Raw genomic sequence first — 18,541 nt, 5'->3', positions numbered from 1 at the left:
CACTTGCGGTTAGTTGCAGATATGATCATGAGGCTGTTTTTGTTACAGAGTTAAGTAATCAATCAGAATACGAGCGCATTACTGATATCATTTTATTAATAAAATACAAAAACTACAGTATTATTTTCTGAGTTCATTTAAGCGCTCGAGAATCACCTGCAGTCCATCAATTGAGAATCTCTGGTTTAGGTGAAGCAAGCATGTCTTACCCATCCAAGTGCACGCGCACACACACATTCATTGCCCAATTAAGTTTGGTGCCTTACAGTGGCTATTAAGGGCAAGTATGGCTCTGAGTATTTTCTCACACACACACACACACACTTTAAAATGTTAAGTCAGACTTTAAGTGATTACACCTACTCATCCGGATGGTTATTTAAATTAACAGTTGTTTCTCTGCGATTTAAGAAATAAAAATTCTAAATTCAAGACCATGAAGAAACAAGAAATAACCACTTAAGCAATTACATTATGAATTGCTTTCCAAACGTACACCAAAATCACAAGGGTTTTAAAATTAATATGGATTATCCTGCATGGGGGGGAAAAAAAAAAAAAAAAAAAAAAAAAAAAAAAAAAAAATTTGCTGCAGATCCCTGGGACATGCTCAAGTTTGTGTTATTGGAGATGGTCTAAAACAAAATTCTTTGCAACATGCATTTTAGGTCAGTTTAGATCAAAGTGCTGGCATCTGTAGTATGTATGGCTGTCAGGTCTGTATTTACATGTGTAAACTTGGTAGTCTAATTCATTTCACTAATATTGTTGTGGTACAAGCCTAATCCACTTGTTAGGTGGTGACATGTAAAAGTTTCTGAGTCCAAACCACTCATTTGAGCAAGTTGCATATAAATTAAAAAAAAAAAAAAAAAAAAAAAGTTTTTATCTTGTGTATTAAAGTTTAGTAATGAGACTGCTAAAATTATTCCACAGATTCAGTCTGGCCCTACTAAGAACTACCTTCCAAATCCAATGCTAGTAGAAATGAGCTTTTACAACATGCAAAAACAGTCAGACAGCACTTAAAGGTTCATACAGTTTATTTAAAAAAGTCATTCCTTCAAGGAGTCAGTATCACTTCCAGGCTAGAAACCAGAGTCTGCTCAGACACAGTCTTCACATCAACATCCCTTCCTAAAAAAAGGTTGAGAATGCAGACGAGTTAAGTCAAAAGAACCTACTAATGCAAAGAGCTACAGAGACAGAGCACTCACTTTTCCTGGCACAGGACTGCTGACAGGAGCCAGAAGATGCATGACAAACCGCTGTACTGCAGTGGATAAAGACCTGAGGACAGAAACAGAAGGGCATTAGGAAAAGAGATGGAGTAAAGAACGGAGACAAAATATTGGGTTTTTAAAATACCGTTTGCTGCACAGGAGATAGAGACTGTGGGTCTACAAAGGTGAACATCTTGACAATGAAGCGCTTGTGGTGGTTGGGGAAATGAACACCAGATGATGCGGTCACTGGAACCAGTGTGGTCAGGTAGCGGTCATCCTGGTTGGGGCATCTAGAAAGCACCATAGGAGTCAGGACTAGCATCACTACCTGGGCTTCTGCTTAGGACTGCACTCACCCATTATCCAGCAGATCCCACTGGGGCACACTGAGTGGATTGGGGGTTGATGTTGCCCAGCAGTTACCCAGCATCAGGACAATGTTGGGGTCAGTCCTCTCCAGAATGTGCACATCAACATACACAGGCTCCCGGAGGACTTTGGTGACTGGGTAGTCAGCTTCATTATAGTAGGATGTGTACGCCTCGTCCCCTGTGGAACACAACATGTTCATCCAGAAACTAATAGGAAGACTTCAGGCCAGGGGTGCTCAACCCTGTTCCTGGAGATCAACTTCCTGCAGATTTCAGTTGCTACCCATATCAAACACCTGCTTGTAATCACTTGGTGTTCAGGTCCTAATTAATTGGTTCAGGTGTGTTTGATATGGGTAGCAACTGAAATCTGCAGGACATTGGCTCTCCAGGAACAGGATTGGACCAGAGTCTGCCTGAAGCAGGGGTGCTCAGTGTTTACCTTCAGCACAGCCTTTGGTGACACATTGGCCATTAGCCAGTCTAAGCTCCACTCTGAGGGGTCCAAGAGCAGCGACTGGTGGAGGTGGAGGAATAGCATTGACCTCCACAACCAGAGCTTCCACAGCTGTATTAGAGTACCGGCACTGGAACAGAACCCTGGACAACAGATAGGGAGCCTGTAGCATTTATTAGACACACATGCAGTAGAAGAGCAGAGATCACCTACTCAAACTGGCTGTCTCTTGTGATGGAGCCGAGCGGTCCCATGGCCACTTCATAGGAGGACACCATTCTGTTTTCATACACCACATGTCCGCGTTCCTCCTGCAAACAGGAAGACCGTTCACATCCAGTCCATGTAGAAGTGCATTCAGAAGCAGCTCAATACTCACGATCACGTTGGTTCCACAAGCACTGACAGGAAACTGGTATACAGCAAAGTAAGGGTTGGACGCCACAGGACTGCAAGGGGGATCATTCCCACCCAGAAGACTGACCGTATCCAGACTCAGCCGAGGCACTGTAACATCTCTAGCCACCACTACCACAAACTGACCATCTCTTATACACTGGACAGTGACTGAAACAAGGTACAAGCAGATTAACACAAGGCATCAGCTAAACAGAGCTCCTTTACCCACAGCAGCTCTTACCTGCATTTCCATAGTAGCACTGTTGTCCATTAAAGCAGCAGTTGATGGCTTCACAGTCAGGTCCACTGATACCAGGAGGTCCACACTGAATCTGGCCCAAATCAGCTACACTACACTTGTCAACAGGCCCTGCTTTCACCACTACCTCTTCAACCCGCACAGGAAGTGGTTGGCTGACCTGTGGCTGAACGATCTCCTTAATAAGATAATCACTTTGCTGCAATGTCAAACCATGAGGATGATGAGGGCGATGGGGATGATGAGGATGACGTCCATGTTTCCAATGTGGAGAAGCAGAACAAAAAGCACCAAACCAGGCACAAAGTCCCAGAAACTGAAGCAAAGACCAGCTAGTTGCCATTGTTCACCAGCTAGATGCACTGCTGAGATGTTGCCCTTTGGCCTTTTTGTACTCTACAGAGGTCAATTAGCTTAACGATGATCCCGCCCTCTTCATTAGGAGTCATGATTCTCCAGACTTGCACTAGTGGGAGCTTATGCTCTGCCTGATTCTTATTGGTTCTCAATATTCCCTCCTATATCATAAGTAAATAAATGCACATATTATGCTGAATTAAGAACTGCATGTTAATAAATGTCATATGCATTTCTAAATCCAACCTTTATTTTATTATCTGAATACATTTTCTGTTTCATAATTATTCTGTTTTATTTGGACTACTTAATTGTATTGTACATCTTTATTCAGACAAATGCTGTACAATTTATAATTGTCCTTTAAACTGTTGCTTGTCAGACTGTTAAAACATGTTGCCGCTGTTAGGCCATGTCTCACAATGTGATATCAGTTGACATTAAAGGCAGTTTGCAAAGACACTCAAGATAAGTTAAAACGGTCAAAAATGAGAAGACTCAGAGTATTACTTAGTTTCTTTAGAATTAAAATGGTAGCTAGCAAACATCCATGTTGGTTTATTATTATTTTTTATCAAGGCCAGTCTTTGAAAAAGTTAATAAAACAGACAATGTGTGTGGACCAGGTTGTAATTTGTTGTTGGAGTAAATCTGCGATCACACTTGACTTTTCTCCCCATAGACTTCCATTCATACACACACAAATGCATCAGACCGACAACGCAAGGTCATGCATCAAGTTTCACAGGCCGCTGTGGTGCAAAGTTCAAGCTTGGTGAACTCTGACCTGTGAAATCGCATCACTTGACTGCGTAAGACCAATCGAGGATTAAAACATGACCTCTCTGGACACAAATTTAAAATATGGACCGACCACTCGCTTCTTTAATGACTAGTCTTTTTTTATCCCACCCATTGTTTTAGCACCATATGACAATTTCGCACATACAAATACTAGTGACTGCAGCTTCATAGCTCAGTCAGGATTGTGCCTTTATTGGTTCTGTATTTGTCATTATTATAGAATCCACACTGCAGGACTGTACCGCAAATCCATCACAGGCAAAACATCTGCAAAGGGGAAATCTGATCTGTACTGATCTTAAATGGTTTTGCGTGTGCATCTCAAACTAGTGATCAGAGCAGACTCATGTTTTAAACAAAAAAAAAAAAAAAAGGGGGAATATTTAGGATTTGCAATAAAAAGGTCTTAGACAGGCAAAACTCAAAGGCACACACTTCAAATGCGGGAAAAAAAGGCAAGATTGGTTCCAATCAACTGTACAGCTAATTTCTAAACAGTACGGTACAGTTAAGGTAACCCTGATTAACCTTGCATTGCAACTGCCAACAGACTATTCCATAGGCATGGTCAATGCCAGAAAGCAGCAATCTACATCAAATTGATGGATTGGGGGGGGGGGTAGTAAACATGGGAAGCAGCATTACATGCCAGTCAAGTATCATCTTTGGCATGCTCAACACGAGCCTGAAGCCACTAGCAAGAGAAGCACATTAGGAGTATAATTAAACAAAAAAAAAAAAAAAAAGACGTTGAAATCAGATGGAAGGAAATATAAAATAAATTTTACACAAGCTCTATTACAGAGCAACCATGAGAATAGACGCAATACCAAAAGCACTCAAAAGCTTGTTAAACTGACAGCTCCAGTTGAGATAAGTGCAGTGTTAAGCATTTCCAACATTGGTTTATAGGCAACAGTTTCACCAAAAGCTTAAATCATGTTCATATACTGTGCCATAAGCTAAGCTGCCTTAGGTGTGCCAAAAGCACCTTATTTGGAAAATGTAAAGCTTATGAAACGACACCTCTGTAAATCAGCCAGGATTATGCAGTGAGGAAAGCCACTTTAAATTTCTCTGAACCTCACAAAACTAGTATTGTTTTACACTGACACCAAAGCACTGGAGAAACCAGATTTGCAAGAAAGCAATACAAGCACAAAGTTTCAATGCAAAGGTAAAGTTCAAATTAAGAGAAGTTGACTTGGTTTCAGGCAGTTTATTAAAAAGAACATGAAACTTAAAGCACAAAAGTGACTGCTCCACTAGAAACAGTGTTTTCGTTAGAGATCGGCATGTCAGGAACAGCCCTTCCTGTAAAGAGAGACAAAGTTAGACATAGGAATGACTAAGTTAAATCAGAGAGAAATAAATACTCACTTTTCCTTGCGCAACTCTGCTCACAGGATCCAGCAGCTGAAGGGTAGCACACTGCTGTATTACAGTGGATGAAGACCTGAACAAATAAAAAATACATTAAGAAAAGGTCTGAAAGCGTATTACAGTGCATGTAGATAGTCATACCATTTGCTGCACAGGAGACAGAGACTGTGGGTCTACAAAGGTGAACATCTTGACAATGAAGCGCTTGTGGTGGTTGGGGAAATGAACACCAGATGATGCGGTCACTGGAACCAGTGTGGTCAAGTAGCGGTCATCCTGGTTGGGGCATCTAGAAAGCACCATAGGAGTCAGGACTAGCATCACTAACTGGGCTTCTGCTTAGGACCGCACTCACCCATTAACCAGCAGATCCCACCGGGGCACACTGAGTGGATTGGGGGTTGATGTTGCCCAGCAGTTACCCAGCATCAGGACAATGTTGGGGTCAGTCCTCTCCAGAATGTGCACATCAACATACACAGGCTCCCGGAGGACTTTGGTGACTGGGTAGTCAGCTTCATTATAGTAGGATGTGTACACCTCGTCCCCTGTGGAACACAACATGTTCATCCAGAAACTAATAGGAAGACTTCAGGCAGACTCTGGTCCAGTGTTTACCTTCAGCACAGCCTTTGGTGACACATTGGCCATTAGCCAGTCTAAGCTCCACTCTGAGGGGTCCAAGAGCAGCGACTGGTGGAGGTGCACGAATAGCATTGACCTCCACAACCAGAGCTTCCACAGCTGTATTAGAGTACCGGCACTGGAACAGAACCCTGGACAACAGATAGGGAGCCTGTAGCATTTATTAGACACACATGCAGTAGAAGAGCAGAGATCACCTACTCAAACTGGCTGTCTCTTGTGATGGAGCCGAGCGGTCCCATGGCCACTTCATAGGAGGACACCATTCTGTTTTCATACACCACATGTCCGCGTTGCTCCTGCAAACAGGAAGACCGTTCACATCCAGTCCATGTAGAAGTGCATTCAGAAGCAGCTCAATACTCACGATCACGTTGGTTCCACAAGCACTGACAGGAAACTGGTATACAGCAAAGTAAGGGTTGGACGCCACAGGACTGCAAGGGGGATCATTCCCACCCAGAAGACTGACCGTATCCAGACTCAGCCGAGGCACTGTAACATCTCTAGCCACCACTACCACAAACTGACCATCTCTTATACACTGGACAGTGACTGAAACAAGGTACAAGCAGATTAACACAAGCATCAGCTAAACAGAACTCCTTTACCCACAGCAGCTCTTACCTGCATTTCCATAGTAGCACTGTTGTCCATTAAAGCAGCAGTTGATGGCTTCACAGTCAGGTCCACTGATACCAGGAGGTCCACACTGAATCTGGCCCAAATCAGCTACACTACACTTGTCAACAGGCCCTGCTTTCACCACTACCTCTTCAACCCGCACAGGAAGTGGTTGGCTGACCTGTGGCTGAACGATCTCCTTAATAAGATAATCACTTTGCTGCACCGTCAATCCATGAGGATGATGAGGGCGATGGGGATGACGTCCATGTTTCCAATGTGGAGAAGCAGAAGAAAAAGCACCAAACCAGGCACAAAGTCCCAGAAACTGAAGCAAAGACCAGCTAGTTGCCATTGTTCACCAGCTAGATGCACTGCTGAGATGTTGCCCTTTGGCCTTTTTGTACTCTACAGAGGTCAATTAGCTTAACGATGATCCCGCCCTCTTCATTAGGAGTCATGATTCTCCAGACTTGCACTAGTGGGAGCTTATGCTCTGCCTGATCCTTATTGGTTGTTAAGACTCGGTTTTCCTTTTTCGCCCAAATCAAAGGTAAATAAACGCACACATTGGGCAGATTTAAGAACAGCATATTAAGATATTCCATATGCAATTCTGAATTTCTTTATTATCTGAACTAAAGCTGCGGTCATACTAGAGTTTGTGTGTGCGAAATAAATAACATGTGTAATTCTTCATTTTCTTAATTAATTTATTAATGATTTAGCCATTTTTGAATTGTTTTATTTTGTGCAGATAGTGGCTGGGTAAGTGTCCACAATTCAAGTTGATTAACCTCACCACTATATTGTACATGTTTATCCAGACACATGCTGGACAATTTATAACCGGTCTTTGAACTGTTACTTGTCAGACTAGCAAACAAACAACCATGTTGATTTTTTATCAAGGTTCTGCTTCGGAAAAGGAATTAAACAATGTGTTTAGAACAGGCTGTGGTTTATTATTGGGCTAACTGCTCAGTCAGGACGTGTGCCTTTATTGGTTCTGTATTTTAGTCATTATCATAGAATCCACACTGCAGGACTGTGCCTCAAACCTTCTGACACAGGCAAAACCTCTGCAAAGGTGAATCCTGATCTGTGCTGTCTTTAACTGGCTTTCTACCCTGCTGAAAAATCCAGCTTAAACCAGCCTAGAATGGTTGGCTGGTTTTAGCTGGTAGACCAGCCTGGTTTTAGCCAATTCCATTCTGGTTTCCAGCCATTTTCAGCCTGGTTTTAGCTGGACATGCTGGGAGATGACCAGCTAAAACCAGCTTGACCAGCCTAGCCAGGCTGGGAGCCCAGCCAAAACGAGCCATGTCCAGCTTAAACCAGGATGGTCAAGCTGGTTTCAGCTGGTCACTTTCCAGCCTGACCAGCTAGGACCAACCTGGAAGTGGCCAAACCCCCTCTAAAACCAGGCTGGTCGACCAGTTAAAACCAGCCAGCCATCCTAGGCTGGTTTAAGCTGGATTTTTCAGCAGGGTTTTCTTCTCAAACAAGTTATCAAAGACTACAACTTGACGCAAAATTAAGGGTATACCAAGCATTTGAAAATTACATTAGATTGCCAAATATGAAAAGGTACAAAGCACACTTCAGATAAAACTGTGCAAGACTTGTCCCATCTATCCCTTCCCACCTGCCTTCCATGGCCTGTTTCCACTGAGCAGTATGGTTCTGTACAGGTAACCTTGATTAGGCTTGCATTTCAACTGCTATTAGTAACTGTCATGGACAGTATATTTTGGAAAGTAGCAATCAACTTCTTTAATTGGGGTCGTGTACACTGAAAAGAAGCAATTGAAAAAAAAAGCATCAATACAGGCAAGCTACATTGCATCTACATTGGGGGGTTTTCTTGAGCATGCTGAGTAAAGCCTGGTTTATACTTCTGCACCAAGTGACCGGCGTAACCCACAGTGCATACAACACAGGTAGCTGTGCATTTATACTTCTGCATGCGGTTTCTATTGGTCTACATTAACAATTCCAAAACACTAGTTGGCAGTAAGGTGTATGTTCGTGTGTTTAGTTTCTTTGCTGGCGGTTTGTTTTTCTGAACACTTCATGAATGTACAAGTAGCTAAAACTAAGTCATTTGAGGCAGGAACCGGTGGACATGCAACAACTAACAGGTAAACAAAACTTTCCATCTGGAGCTCCACTTGACAAGTATAAATCCACCTTAACTACACATGAGATAAAAGGATTGCACATTTCACATGGTATATGAACAAGCCCATAAACGTAAGAGTAACTAAAGATGAAACTAATAAACTTCTCTAATTTTAGTGCAATAAACTTACTTTTAAGACTTCATACCACTTGGTGCTAGACTGACAGAATAAAAATAAAAAATAAAAAAATAAACTAAACACTTCTAAAATCAGTTAATGTTTAGCAGCAAGTCCACCTCCACCCTTTTAAAATGCTGTACTTGCTACCTTAAGTTGTACAGTAAAGTTTGCCCTTTACAATGTCTGACTGGATTCATACAGTAGTTCGATACCAGCCATGAAGCGCAAACAAACCCTACATGCTCTGGGCAATGTCTAAACAGTCACATCTTTTTTAGTGAAGGGAACTCAAGTACAGCCTTTAAAACTCAAGATTACTACAATCCATCTTAAACAATCAAAATGACACTTTAGTTAAGCCCAATTCATGGCTGCAAACACTTTGAAAATTAATCTAATCAAGTTCTCTACTGCATTAGAGCAGGTATTTCCCTTAAAGCATGGCACATGCCATCTTAAAGTAGAGGACCATTAAAATTAGAAGCCTAGACAAGCTTGAGGCCGTTATGCCAGAAGGCAAAGAGAACTTTACAAGCACATCCAAAAAGGTCAAAAACAGACTCCAGATTATCTTTGTTTCAAGCAGTTTATTAGAAAATGCATGAAATTTACAGCACAAGAGTGACTGCTCCACTAGAAACCGTATTCTCATTAGAGACCGGCATGTCAGGAATATCCCTTCCTGTAAAGAGACAAGTGTTAGACAATGCAGGAATGACCAAGTAAAATAATGAAATAAATACTCACTTTTCCTTGCGCAACTCTGCTCACAGGATTGAGTAGCTGAAGGGTAGCACACTGCTGTATTACAGTGGATGAAGACCTGAACAAGCAAAGAGAACACATTAAGAAAAGGCCTGAAAGCATATTACAGTGCATGTAGATAGTCATACCGTTTGCTGGACAGGAGACAGAGACTGTGGGTCTACAAAGGTGAACATCTTGACAATGAAGCGCTTGTGGTGGTTGGGGAAATGAACACCAGATGATGCGGTCACTGGAACCAGTGTGGTCAGGTAGCGGTCATCCTGGTTGGGGCATCTAGAAAGCACCATAGGAGTCAGGACTAGCATCACTAACTGGGCTTCAGCTTAGGACTTAACTCACCCATTAACCAGCAGATCCCACCGGGGCACACTGAGTGGATTGGGGGTTGATGTAGCCCAGCAGTTACCCAGCATCAGGACAATGTTGGGGTCAGTCCTCTCCAGAATGTGCACATCAACATACACAGGCTCCCGGAGGACTTTGGTGACTGGGTAGTCAGCTTCATTATAGTAGGATGTGTACGCCTCATCCCCTGTGGAACAACAACATGTTCATCCAGAAACTAATAGGAAGACTTCAGGCAGACTCTGGTCCAGTGTTTACCTTCAGCACAGCCTTTGGTGACACATTGGCCATTAGCCAGTCTAAGCTCCACTCTGAGGGGTCCAAGAGCAGCGACTGGTGGAGGTGCACGAATAGCATTGACCTCCACAACCAGAGCTTCCACAGCTGTATTAGAGTACCGGCACTGGAACAGAACCCTGGACAACAGATAGGGAGCCTGTAGCATTTATTAGACACACACACACACACATGCAGTAGAACAGCAGATATCACCTACTCAAACTGGCTGTCTCTTGTGATGGAGCCGAGCGGTCCCATGGCCACTTCATAGGAGGACACCATTCTGTTTTCATACACCACATGTCCACGTTCCTCCTGCAAACAGGAAGACCGTTCACATCCAGTCCATGTAGAAGTGCATTCAGAAGCAGCTCAATACTCACGATCACGTTGGTTCCACAAGCACTGACAGGAAACTGGTATACAGCAAAGTAAGGGTTGGACGCCACAGGACTGCAAGGGGGATCATTCCCACCCAGAAGACTGACCGTATCCAGACTCAGCCGAGGCACTGTAACATCTCTAGCCACCACTACCACAAACTGACCATCTCTTATACACTGGACAGTGACTGAAACAAGGTACAAGCAGATTAACACAAGGCATCAGCTAAACAGAGCTCCTTTACCCACAGCAGCTCTTACCTGCATTTCCATAGTAGCACTGTTGTCCATTAAAGCAGCAGTTGATGGCTTCACAGTCAGGTCCACTGATACCAGGAGGTCCACACTGAATCTGGCCCAAATCAGCTACACTACACTTGTCAACAGGCCCTGCTTTCACCACTACCTCTTCAACCCGCACAGGAAGTGGTTGGCTGACCTGTGGCTGAACAATCTCCTTAATAAGATAATCACTTTGCTGCACCGTCAAACCATGAGGATGATGAGGGCGATGGGGATGATGAGGATGACGTCCATGTTTCCAATGTGGAGAAGCAAAACAAAAAGCACCAAACCAGGCACAAAGTCCCAGAAACTGAAGCAAAGACCAGCTAGTTGCCATTGTTCACCAGCTAGATGCACTGCTGAGATGTTGCCCTTTGGCCTTTTTGTACTCTACAGAGGTCAATTAGCTTAACGATGATCCCGCCCTCTTCATTAGGAGTCATGATTCTCCAGACTTGCACTAGTGGGAGCTTATGCTCTGCCGGATTCTTATTGGTTCTCAATGTTACATTTTTCTTTTAGGCCCATATCAAAATTAAGTGATTGCACACATTGGGCTGAAATAAGAAAAGCATATTAAGATATCCCATATGCAATTCAGAATTTCTTTATTATCTGAACTAATACCAGAACTAATAGAGCCACAAATCCTAATTGAGCATTTAGTATACTAATAAACAACAACCTGATTCATATACATTTCTTAGTTTTTCTTCTAAAGACAGGGCATGATAAAAATAATGTTTGTTTACTAGTCATAGTAATAAATACCATGTGTAATTCTTCATTCATTCTCTTAATTAATTTGTTAATGATTTAGCAATTTTTGAATTAATGTTTTATGTTGTGCAGATAGTGGCTGGGTAAGTGTCCACAATTCAAGTTTAGACTTGATTAACCTCACCACTATATTGTACATGTTTATCCAGTCACATGCTGGACAATTTATAACCGGTCTTTAAACTGTTTATTATCTTCTTGGGAAAAGTAATTAAACAATGTGTATAGAACAGGCTGTGGTTTATTGTTGGACTAACTGCTCAGTCAGGACGTGTGCTTTAATTGATTCTGTATTTTAGTCATTATCAATGAATCCACACTGCAGGACTGTGCCTCAAACCTTCTGACACAGGCAAAACCTCTGCCAAGGTGAATCCTGATCTGTACTGTTCTCAACTTGCTTTTGGTGTTCATCCATAACTAATGATCAAAGACTACAGATTTTACTGCAAAATTAAGAGACTTTTTAGCATTTGCAAATTAGATCTCAGATGGCCAAAACAAGCCACACTTCAGTTGCAAAAGAAACTAAGATTGGTCCCGACAGCCCTCCATGGCTGGTTCCATTGAGCAGTATGTTTCAGTACAGGTAACCCTAATCAGGCTTGCAGTTCATTTGCCAATATTACCCTTAGTTGATAGGCTTGATCTATGCCAGAAAGTAGCAATCAACATCGTTTGATAGATCAAGTTTTGTCTGGAAAGTAGCAAATCATGTCATGTGAAGCAGCAGTATAGGCCCGTCACATATTGCATCTTTTGCATGCTCAAGTTTTTATTCTCCAAATGTAGATGCAGAGTAACTACACACAAAGTGATGAGCTTTGCACATTTCACATAACATATTCAATTCAGCTTTATTTATATAGCACTTTTACAAGGTAGATTGTGCAGCTGAACATAGAAGATTATAGTGAATGTAAACAGTGTAGTTCAGTTCTCAGAGTTTAAGTTCAGTTCAGTTTAGCTCAGTTCAGTGTAGTTTACTATTTACTACTGAGAGCCCAAACACTGAAGAGCAAATCCATCCATGCACAGCTCTACAGATCCTAAACCATGCAAGCCAGTGACGACAGTGTTGAGGAACAAACTTCACCAATTGGCGAAAGTGAAGAGTAAAAAGAAACAGGAGAGAAACCAGGCTCAGTTGGGCACCACCATTTCTCCACTGGTCAAATGTCTTGTGTAGAGCTGCAGTCTAGGCGCTGAAGGCTGGACCTTAGCGAAGACTCGTCTGTCCCTGGAGTGTCACAGGAATCAGTCTCATGCTCTCCTCTCCTCCATGACCACCACAGCAGCTGCTCAGGATACGGCCTGGTCCAGGATTATGGAAACCTTGCGATCATCTCGTCGCTGGTCTTGGATCGAATCAGTGGTGCTGCATAGTCTCTGGGGAGCCTCGGGATGAGTATCCCCAGGTGGAAATAGAGAATAAAGAGAATAATAAGCATAGCTGCTGTTCATAGTGTATATAAACGAGATGCAGAAACCTGTGTGGAGCACAATCATGCATCATACCGCTGAGTGTATGCTTTACTAAACAGATAGGTCTTTAGTGTTGAACTGGGAGAGTGTGTCTGAGCTTCGGACATTATCAGGAAGGCTATTCCAGAGTTTAGGAGCCATAAATGAGAAGACTCGACCTCCTTTACTCGACTTTGCTATTCTAGGTACTACCAGAAGCCTTGAGTTTTGAGATCTTAGAGTGAGTTGGATTGTAGCGAGACAGAAGGTTGGTTAGATAAACAGGAGCTCGATTATTCAGAGCTTTATAGGTGAGAAGCAATATTTTAAATTCAATACGAAACTTAAAAGGCAGCCAGTGTAAGGAGGATAAAATTGGGCTGATATGATCATATTTTGTGGAGCTGGTAAGAACTCTGGCAGCTGTGTTTTGTACTATCTGAAGTTTAATAGAGGATGCTGGGCAGCCAGCAAACAGTGCATTACAGTAATCCATCCTAGAGGTCATAAAGGCATGAACTAGCTTTTCTGCATCTGAAATGGATGGCATACTTCATAACTTGGGGAAACCAAGCATATGAACAGGCCCACAAGTAACTGAAGACAATATAGCAGCAAATCTTGTTCTTTATGGCATATAATAGTTGGCCACAAGATCAGCTATGATGACAGGTTAACTTTGGTTCATTGCTGCATACCATCATAGTTTTGGGTTATATTTTTTGGCCAGTTATGACTTTGTACAATACTGTAATAATTTAATTTGTATTTTTTACTTAACCACTTTTTTCCAGAATGAAAATCAAAAAAAGTACAGTTTCATCAAGAACATGCAATAACTACTATAATGAAGTGTCCTAATTATATAGGTTCAAGATAACATACAAGAACAGGGGTCACCAATCTCGGTCCAGGAGGCTGGTGTCCCTGCAGGGTTTTGCTCAAACTTGCCTCAACACACCTGCCTGGATGCTTCAAGTATACCTAGTAAGACCTTGATTAGCTTGTTCAGGTGTGTTAAGAGTTTGAGCTAAAAATCTGCAGGACTCCAGCCCTCCAGGAACAAGTTTGGTGACCCCTGTACTAGAAAATTAAACTAAGTACCTTACAAGACGTACTGTAACATGTCATTCATAACTTGCCACTTAATACAGTGCAGTACTATGCTGACTAGAGTTTGGAATCAAATCAATTGTGATTTAATGTTTGAAGTATGAGATACTTGTTATAAAGTTAATGCTCCTCCAGTAATTTTTAGTATTAACTTTCACTTTACAAACTGCTAGGACCTCACACTGGTGAGCATGTAAATGTATAAATTTAATGCATGAAGGTTAGCCTAATCTGAGAAAAATAAAATAAAAGCTAGTAAATATTAAACTTATTGTAAGAGGTCACTGGTCCATTTGTAGTCCTATCAAAATGGAAACTGCAGATTCTCAGGTGAAGGGCTTAATCATTTTACACAAATCAACTAAGCAGCAGCAATAAAATCCTAACAGGCACCATTAAAATATGAAGCTAAAGACTAGCCTTGGAGAAGCCAGTTATGCCAAATGCAGTAAACTAAGCACAGCCAAGGTAAGAAACGAGCAAAATTCAGATCAAGACAAATTTAACTTGGTTTCTGGCAGTTTATTAATAAAAATTACACAAAACTTAAGGCACCACAGTAACTTGTCCACTAGACACCACGGCAGTGTCATCAGAAATTTGAATGTCAGGAATATCCCTTCCTGTAGAGACAAAAGTTAAACAGCGCCAATAGCCAAATGACAATCAGTAGAAAACAACGACTCACTTTTCCTTGCGCAACTCTGCTCACAGGATTGAGTAGCTGAAGGGTAGCACACTGCTGTATTACAGTGGATGAAGACCTGAACAAGCAAAGACAAAAACCAGAACACATTAAGAAAAGGCCTGAAAGCATATTACAGTGCATGTAGATAGTCATACCGTTTGCTGCACAGGAGACAGAGACTGTGGGTCTACAAAGGTGAACATCTTGACAATGAAGCGCTTGTGGTGGTTGGGGAAATGAACACCAGATGATGCGGTCACTGGAACCAGTGTGGTCAGGTAGCGGTCATCCTGGTTGGGGCATCTAGAAAGCACCATAGGAGTCAGGACTAGCATAACTAACTGGGCTTCTGCTTAGGACTTCACTCACCCATTAACCAGCAGATCCCACCGGGGCACACTGAGTGGATTGGGGGTTGATGTTGCCCAGCAGTTACCCAGCATCAGGACAATGTTGGGGTCAGTCCTCTCCAGAATGTGCACATCAACATACACAGGCTCCCGGAGGACTTTGGTGACTGGGTAGTCAGCTTCATTATAGTAGGATGTGTACGCCTCGTCCCCTGTGGAACACAACAGGTTTATCCAGAAACTAATAGGAAGACTTCAGGCAGACTCTGGTCCAGTGTTTACCTTCAGCACAGCCTTTGGTGACACATTGGCCATTAGCCAGTCTAAGCTCCACTCTGAGGGGTCCAAGAGCAGCGACTGGTGGAGGTGCACGAATAGCATTGACCTCCACAACCAGAGCTTCCACAGCTGTATTAGAGTACCGGCACTGGAACAGAACCCTGGACAACAGATAGGGAGCCTGTAGCATTTATTAGACACACATGCAGTAGAAGAGCAGAGATCACCTACTCAAACTGGCTGTCTCTTGTGATGGAGCCGAGCGGTCCCATGGCCACTTCATAGGAGGACACCATTCTGTTTTCATACACCACATGTCCACGTTCCTCCTGCAAACAGGAAGACCGTTCACATCCAGTCGATGTAGAACTGCATTCAGAAGCAGCTCAATACTCACGATCACGTTGGTTCCACAAGCGCTGACAGGAAACTGGTATACAGCAAAGTAAGGGTTGGACGCCACAGGACTGCAAGGGGGATCATTCCCACCCAGAAGACTGACCGTATCCAGACTCAGCCGAGGCACTGTAACATCTCTAGCCACCACTACCACAAACTGACCATCTCTTATACACTGGACAGTGACTGAAACAAGGTACAAGCAGATTAACACAAGCATCAGCTAAACAGAGCTCCTTTACCCACAGCAGCTCTTACCTGCATTTCCATAGTAGCACTGTTGTCCATTAAAGCAGCAGTTGATGGCTTCACAGTCAGGTCCACTGATACCAGGAGGTCCACACTGAATCTGGCCCAAAACAGCTACACTACACTTGTCAACAGGCCCTGCTTTCACCACTACCTCTTCAACCCGCACAGGAAGTGGTTGGCTGACCTGTGGCTGAACGATCTCCTTAATAAGATAATCACTTTGCTGCACCGTCAAACCATGAGGATGATGAGGGCGATGGGGATGATGAGGATGACGTCCATGTTTCCAATGTGGAGAAGCAGAACAAAAAGCACCAAACCAGGCACAAAGTCCCAGAAACTGAAGCAAAGACCAGCTAGTTGCCATTGTTCACCAGCTAGATGCACTGCTGAGATGTTGCCCTTTGGCCTTTTTGTACTCTACAGAGGTCAATTAGCTTAACGATGATCCCGCCCTCTTCATTAGGAGTCATGATTCTCCAGACTTGCACAATTTTCCAGTTTCACCCATATCAAAAGTAAATGAATGCACTTATTTTGAATTCATTCTTAATTATCTGAATCAATACCAGAGCCAATGGAGCCACAAATCCTCATTAGGCTGTTAGTCCACCAGTAAAGAATAATCTGCTACACACATTGTCCGTTTTATTCCCTTTAAGATGGCATGTTAAAAATAAACATGGATGTTTGTTTGCTAGTTATAGTGATAAATAACTTGTGTAATTCTGAATTCATTCTTTTAATTAAATTTTTAATGAAGTTTAGACTTGATTAACCTCACCACTATATTGTACATGTTTATCCAGACACATGCTGGACAATTTATAACCGGTCTTTGAACTGTTACTTGTCAGACTAGCAAACAAACAGCCATGTTGATTTTAGTAAGGCCCATCTTTGGAAAGGGAAGTAAACAGACAGTGTGTGTGTAGAACATGTTGTAGTTTGTTGTCAGACTAACAGCTCAGTCAGGATGTGTATTTATAGGTTCTGTATTTTAGTCATTTTCATAAATCCACACTGCAGGACTGTGCCTCAAACCTTCTGACACAGGCAAAACCTCTGCCAAGGTGAATCCTGATCAGTACTGTGCTCAATTGGCTTTCTATGTTCATCTCAAATTAGTGATCAAAGACTACAGATTTTGATGCAAAATCAAGGGGACTAAGCATTTGCAAATATCTTAGACGGCCAAAAATAATTGGCAGAAGCCACAGTTCAGATACAAAGACAACTGTGCAAGACTTGTCCCAATCTACTCCCCCCACCCTCAATCGCTTGTTTACACTGAGCAGTATTGGTGCTGTACAGGTAACACTGTTCAGGCTTGCATTTTAACTGCCAACAGAACTCCCAATAGGCATGGTGTATGCCATTAAAATCAACTGATAAGTATACACTTGGAAGTAGCAATTGACGTCATTCTCATGTAAAGCAGCAAAATAGGTCAGCCACACACTGCATTTTTTGCATGCTCTATCCCAGGGGTGGCCAACCCTGTTCCTGGAGATCTACCTTCCTGCAGACTTCAGTTGCTACCCATATTAAACACACCTGCCTGTAATCATCACGTGGTGTTCAGGTCCTAATTAAATGACTCAGGTTAGTTTGATTTTGGTAGCAACTGAAATCTGCAGGAAGGTGGCTCTCCAGGAACAGGGTTGGCCACCCCTGCTCTATCCCTATTACCTATGTATATGTGATGCACAGTAACAGTCCACACAAAGAAAGTGTTCAGTGTCTCACATGGCATATAAACAGGCCCATAAAAGACTGAAGACACAGATCCCATACTTTTTGGCCACAAGATCTGCTTTGATGCCCGACTATGGTTCATTTCTACATACCAACACTACTGTAGCTGCTTTTTAGGCCTGTCAGTATCATTTTGTGTGGTGTATTTTGTAATAAATATAGTTTGACCACTTTGCCACTCAACGCCAGAATGAAAAAATGTTGTATCAGAGATGTACACTGAGTCTTTAAAGAACAAAAATACAATTCAATAGGCTTTTGTAAATCACATAGTAAACCCCCAAATTCAATTTCTGCATAAGTGACAAAGGTTAAGAGTGAAGCTTGCTTGAGAATATTAAAAAATAATAAAATAAATAAAAAACACACTGCAACCCCCAATTTAGTTTGTAGCTGTTCAACCTGTTAAAATGTTTGCGTTGCTTAGCAATATTGTATAATTGAAGACAGGACCATGTCTTTAGTTTATCATAACAGAATCAAAGCCTTACATGTAAGACATTTGTACAAAACGACAATTCTCTGTAAACCAAATCCATGTTCTGCAGAGAATCTAGCATAACCCTT

At 42.3% G+C, this 18,541-nt stretch overlaps 4 protein-coding genes across 4 annotated transcripts; all 4 read right to left on the bottom strand.

The window, feature by feature from the left end:
- Nucleotides 1-1,025: 1,025 nt before the first annotated feature.
- On the bottom strand, nt 1,026-3,076 carry zp2.5 (zona pellucida glycoprotein 2, tandem duplicate 5). The gene is given in 8 exon segments (NM_131330.2): nt 1,026-1,137; nt 1,218-1,290; nt 1,369-1,516; nt 1,583-1,775; nt 2,040-2,197; nt 2,268-2,365; nt 2,434-2,621; nt 2,695-3,076. Coding segments are annotated over 8 exon segments (1,293 nt in total). The 5' UTR covers nt 3,056-3,076; the 3' UTR covers nt 1,026-1,063.
- A 1,986-nt stretch (nt 3,077-5,062) lies between these two features.
- On the bottom strand, nt 5,063-6,901 carry zp2.1 (zona pellucida glycoprotein 2, tandem duplicate 1). Its single transcript, NM_001039883.2, is given in 8 exon segments — nt 5,063-5,187; nt 5,254-5,329; nt 5,398-5,545; nt 5,612-5,804; nt 5,875-6,032; nt 6,103-6,200; nt 6,269-6,456; nt 6,529-6,901. Coding segments are annotated over 8 exon segments (1,287 nt in total). The 5' UTR covers nt 6,881-6,901; the 3' UTR covers nt 5,063-5,113.
- A 2,502-nt stretch (nt 6,902-9,403) lies between these two features.
- zp2.6 (zona pellucida glycoprotein 2, tandem duplicate 6) lies at nt 9,404-11,248 on the bottom strand. Its single transcript, NM_131829.2, is given in 8 exon segments — nt 9,404-9,513; nt 9,579-9,654; nt 9,725-9,872; nt 9,939-10,131; nt 10,203-10,360; nt 10,441-10,538; nt 10,607-10,794; nt 10,868-11,248. Coding segments are annotated over 8 exon segments (1,296 nt in total). The 5' UTR covers nt 11,229-11,248; the 3' UTR covers nt 9,404-9,439.
- Nucleotides 11,249-14,755: 3,507 nt separating this feature from the next.
- si:zfos-1505d6.3 lies at nt 14,756-16,604 on the bottom strand. Its single transcript, XM_087298884.1, has 8 exons — nt 16,223-16,604; nt 15,963-16,150; nt 15,797-15,894; nt 15,569-15,726; nt 15,306-15,498; nt 15,092-15,239; nt 14,937-15,012; nt 14,756-14,871 (listed from the first exon to the last, which is right to left on the bottom strand). Exons 1-8 carry the CDS (start codon nt 16,581-16,583, stop codon nt 14,795-14,797), a joined length of 1,299 nt encoding a protein of 432 aa, XP_087155010.1. The 5' UTR covers nt 16,584-16,604; the 3' UTR covers nt 14,756-14,794.
- Between the last annotated feature and the right edge of the window lie 1,937 nt (nt 16,605-18,541).

The sequence above is a fragment of the Danio rerio genome, chromosome 20, assembly GCF_052040795.2.
Source record: "Danio rerio strain M-AB ecotype USA chromosome 20, GRCz13ab, whole genome shotgun sequence".
NCBI lineage: Eukaryota > Metazoa > Chordata > Actinopteri > Cypriniformes > Danionidae > Danio > Danio rerio.
Note: the sequence above shows the minus strand (reverse complement) of the source record. Positions and strands in the feature narration are given on the sequence as shown.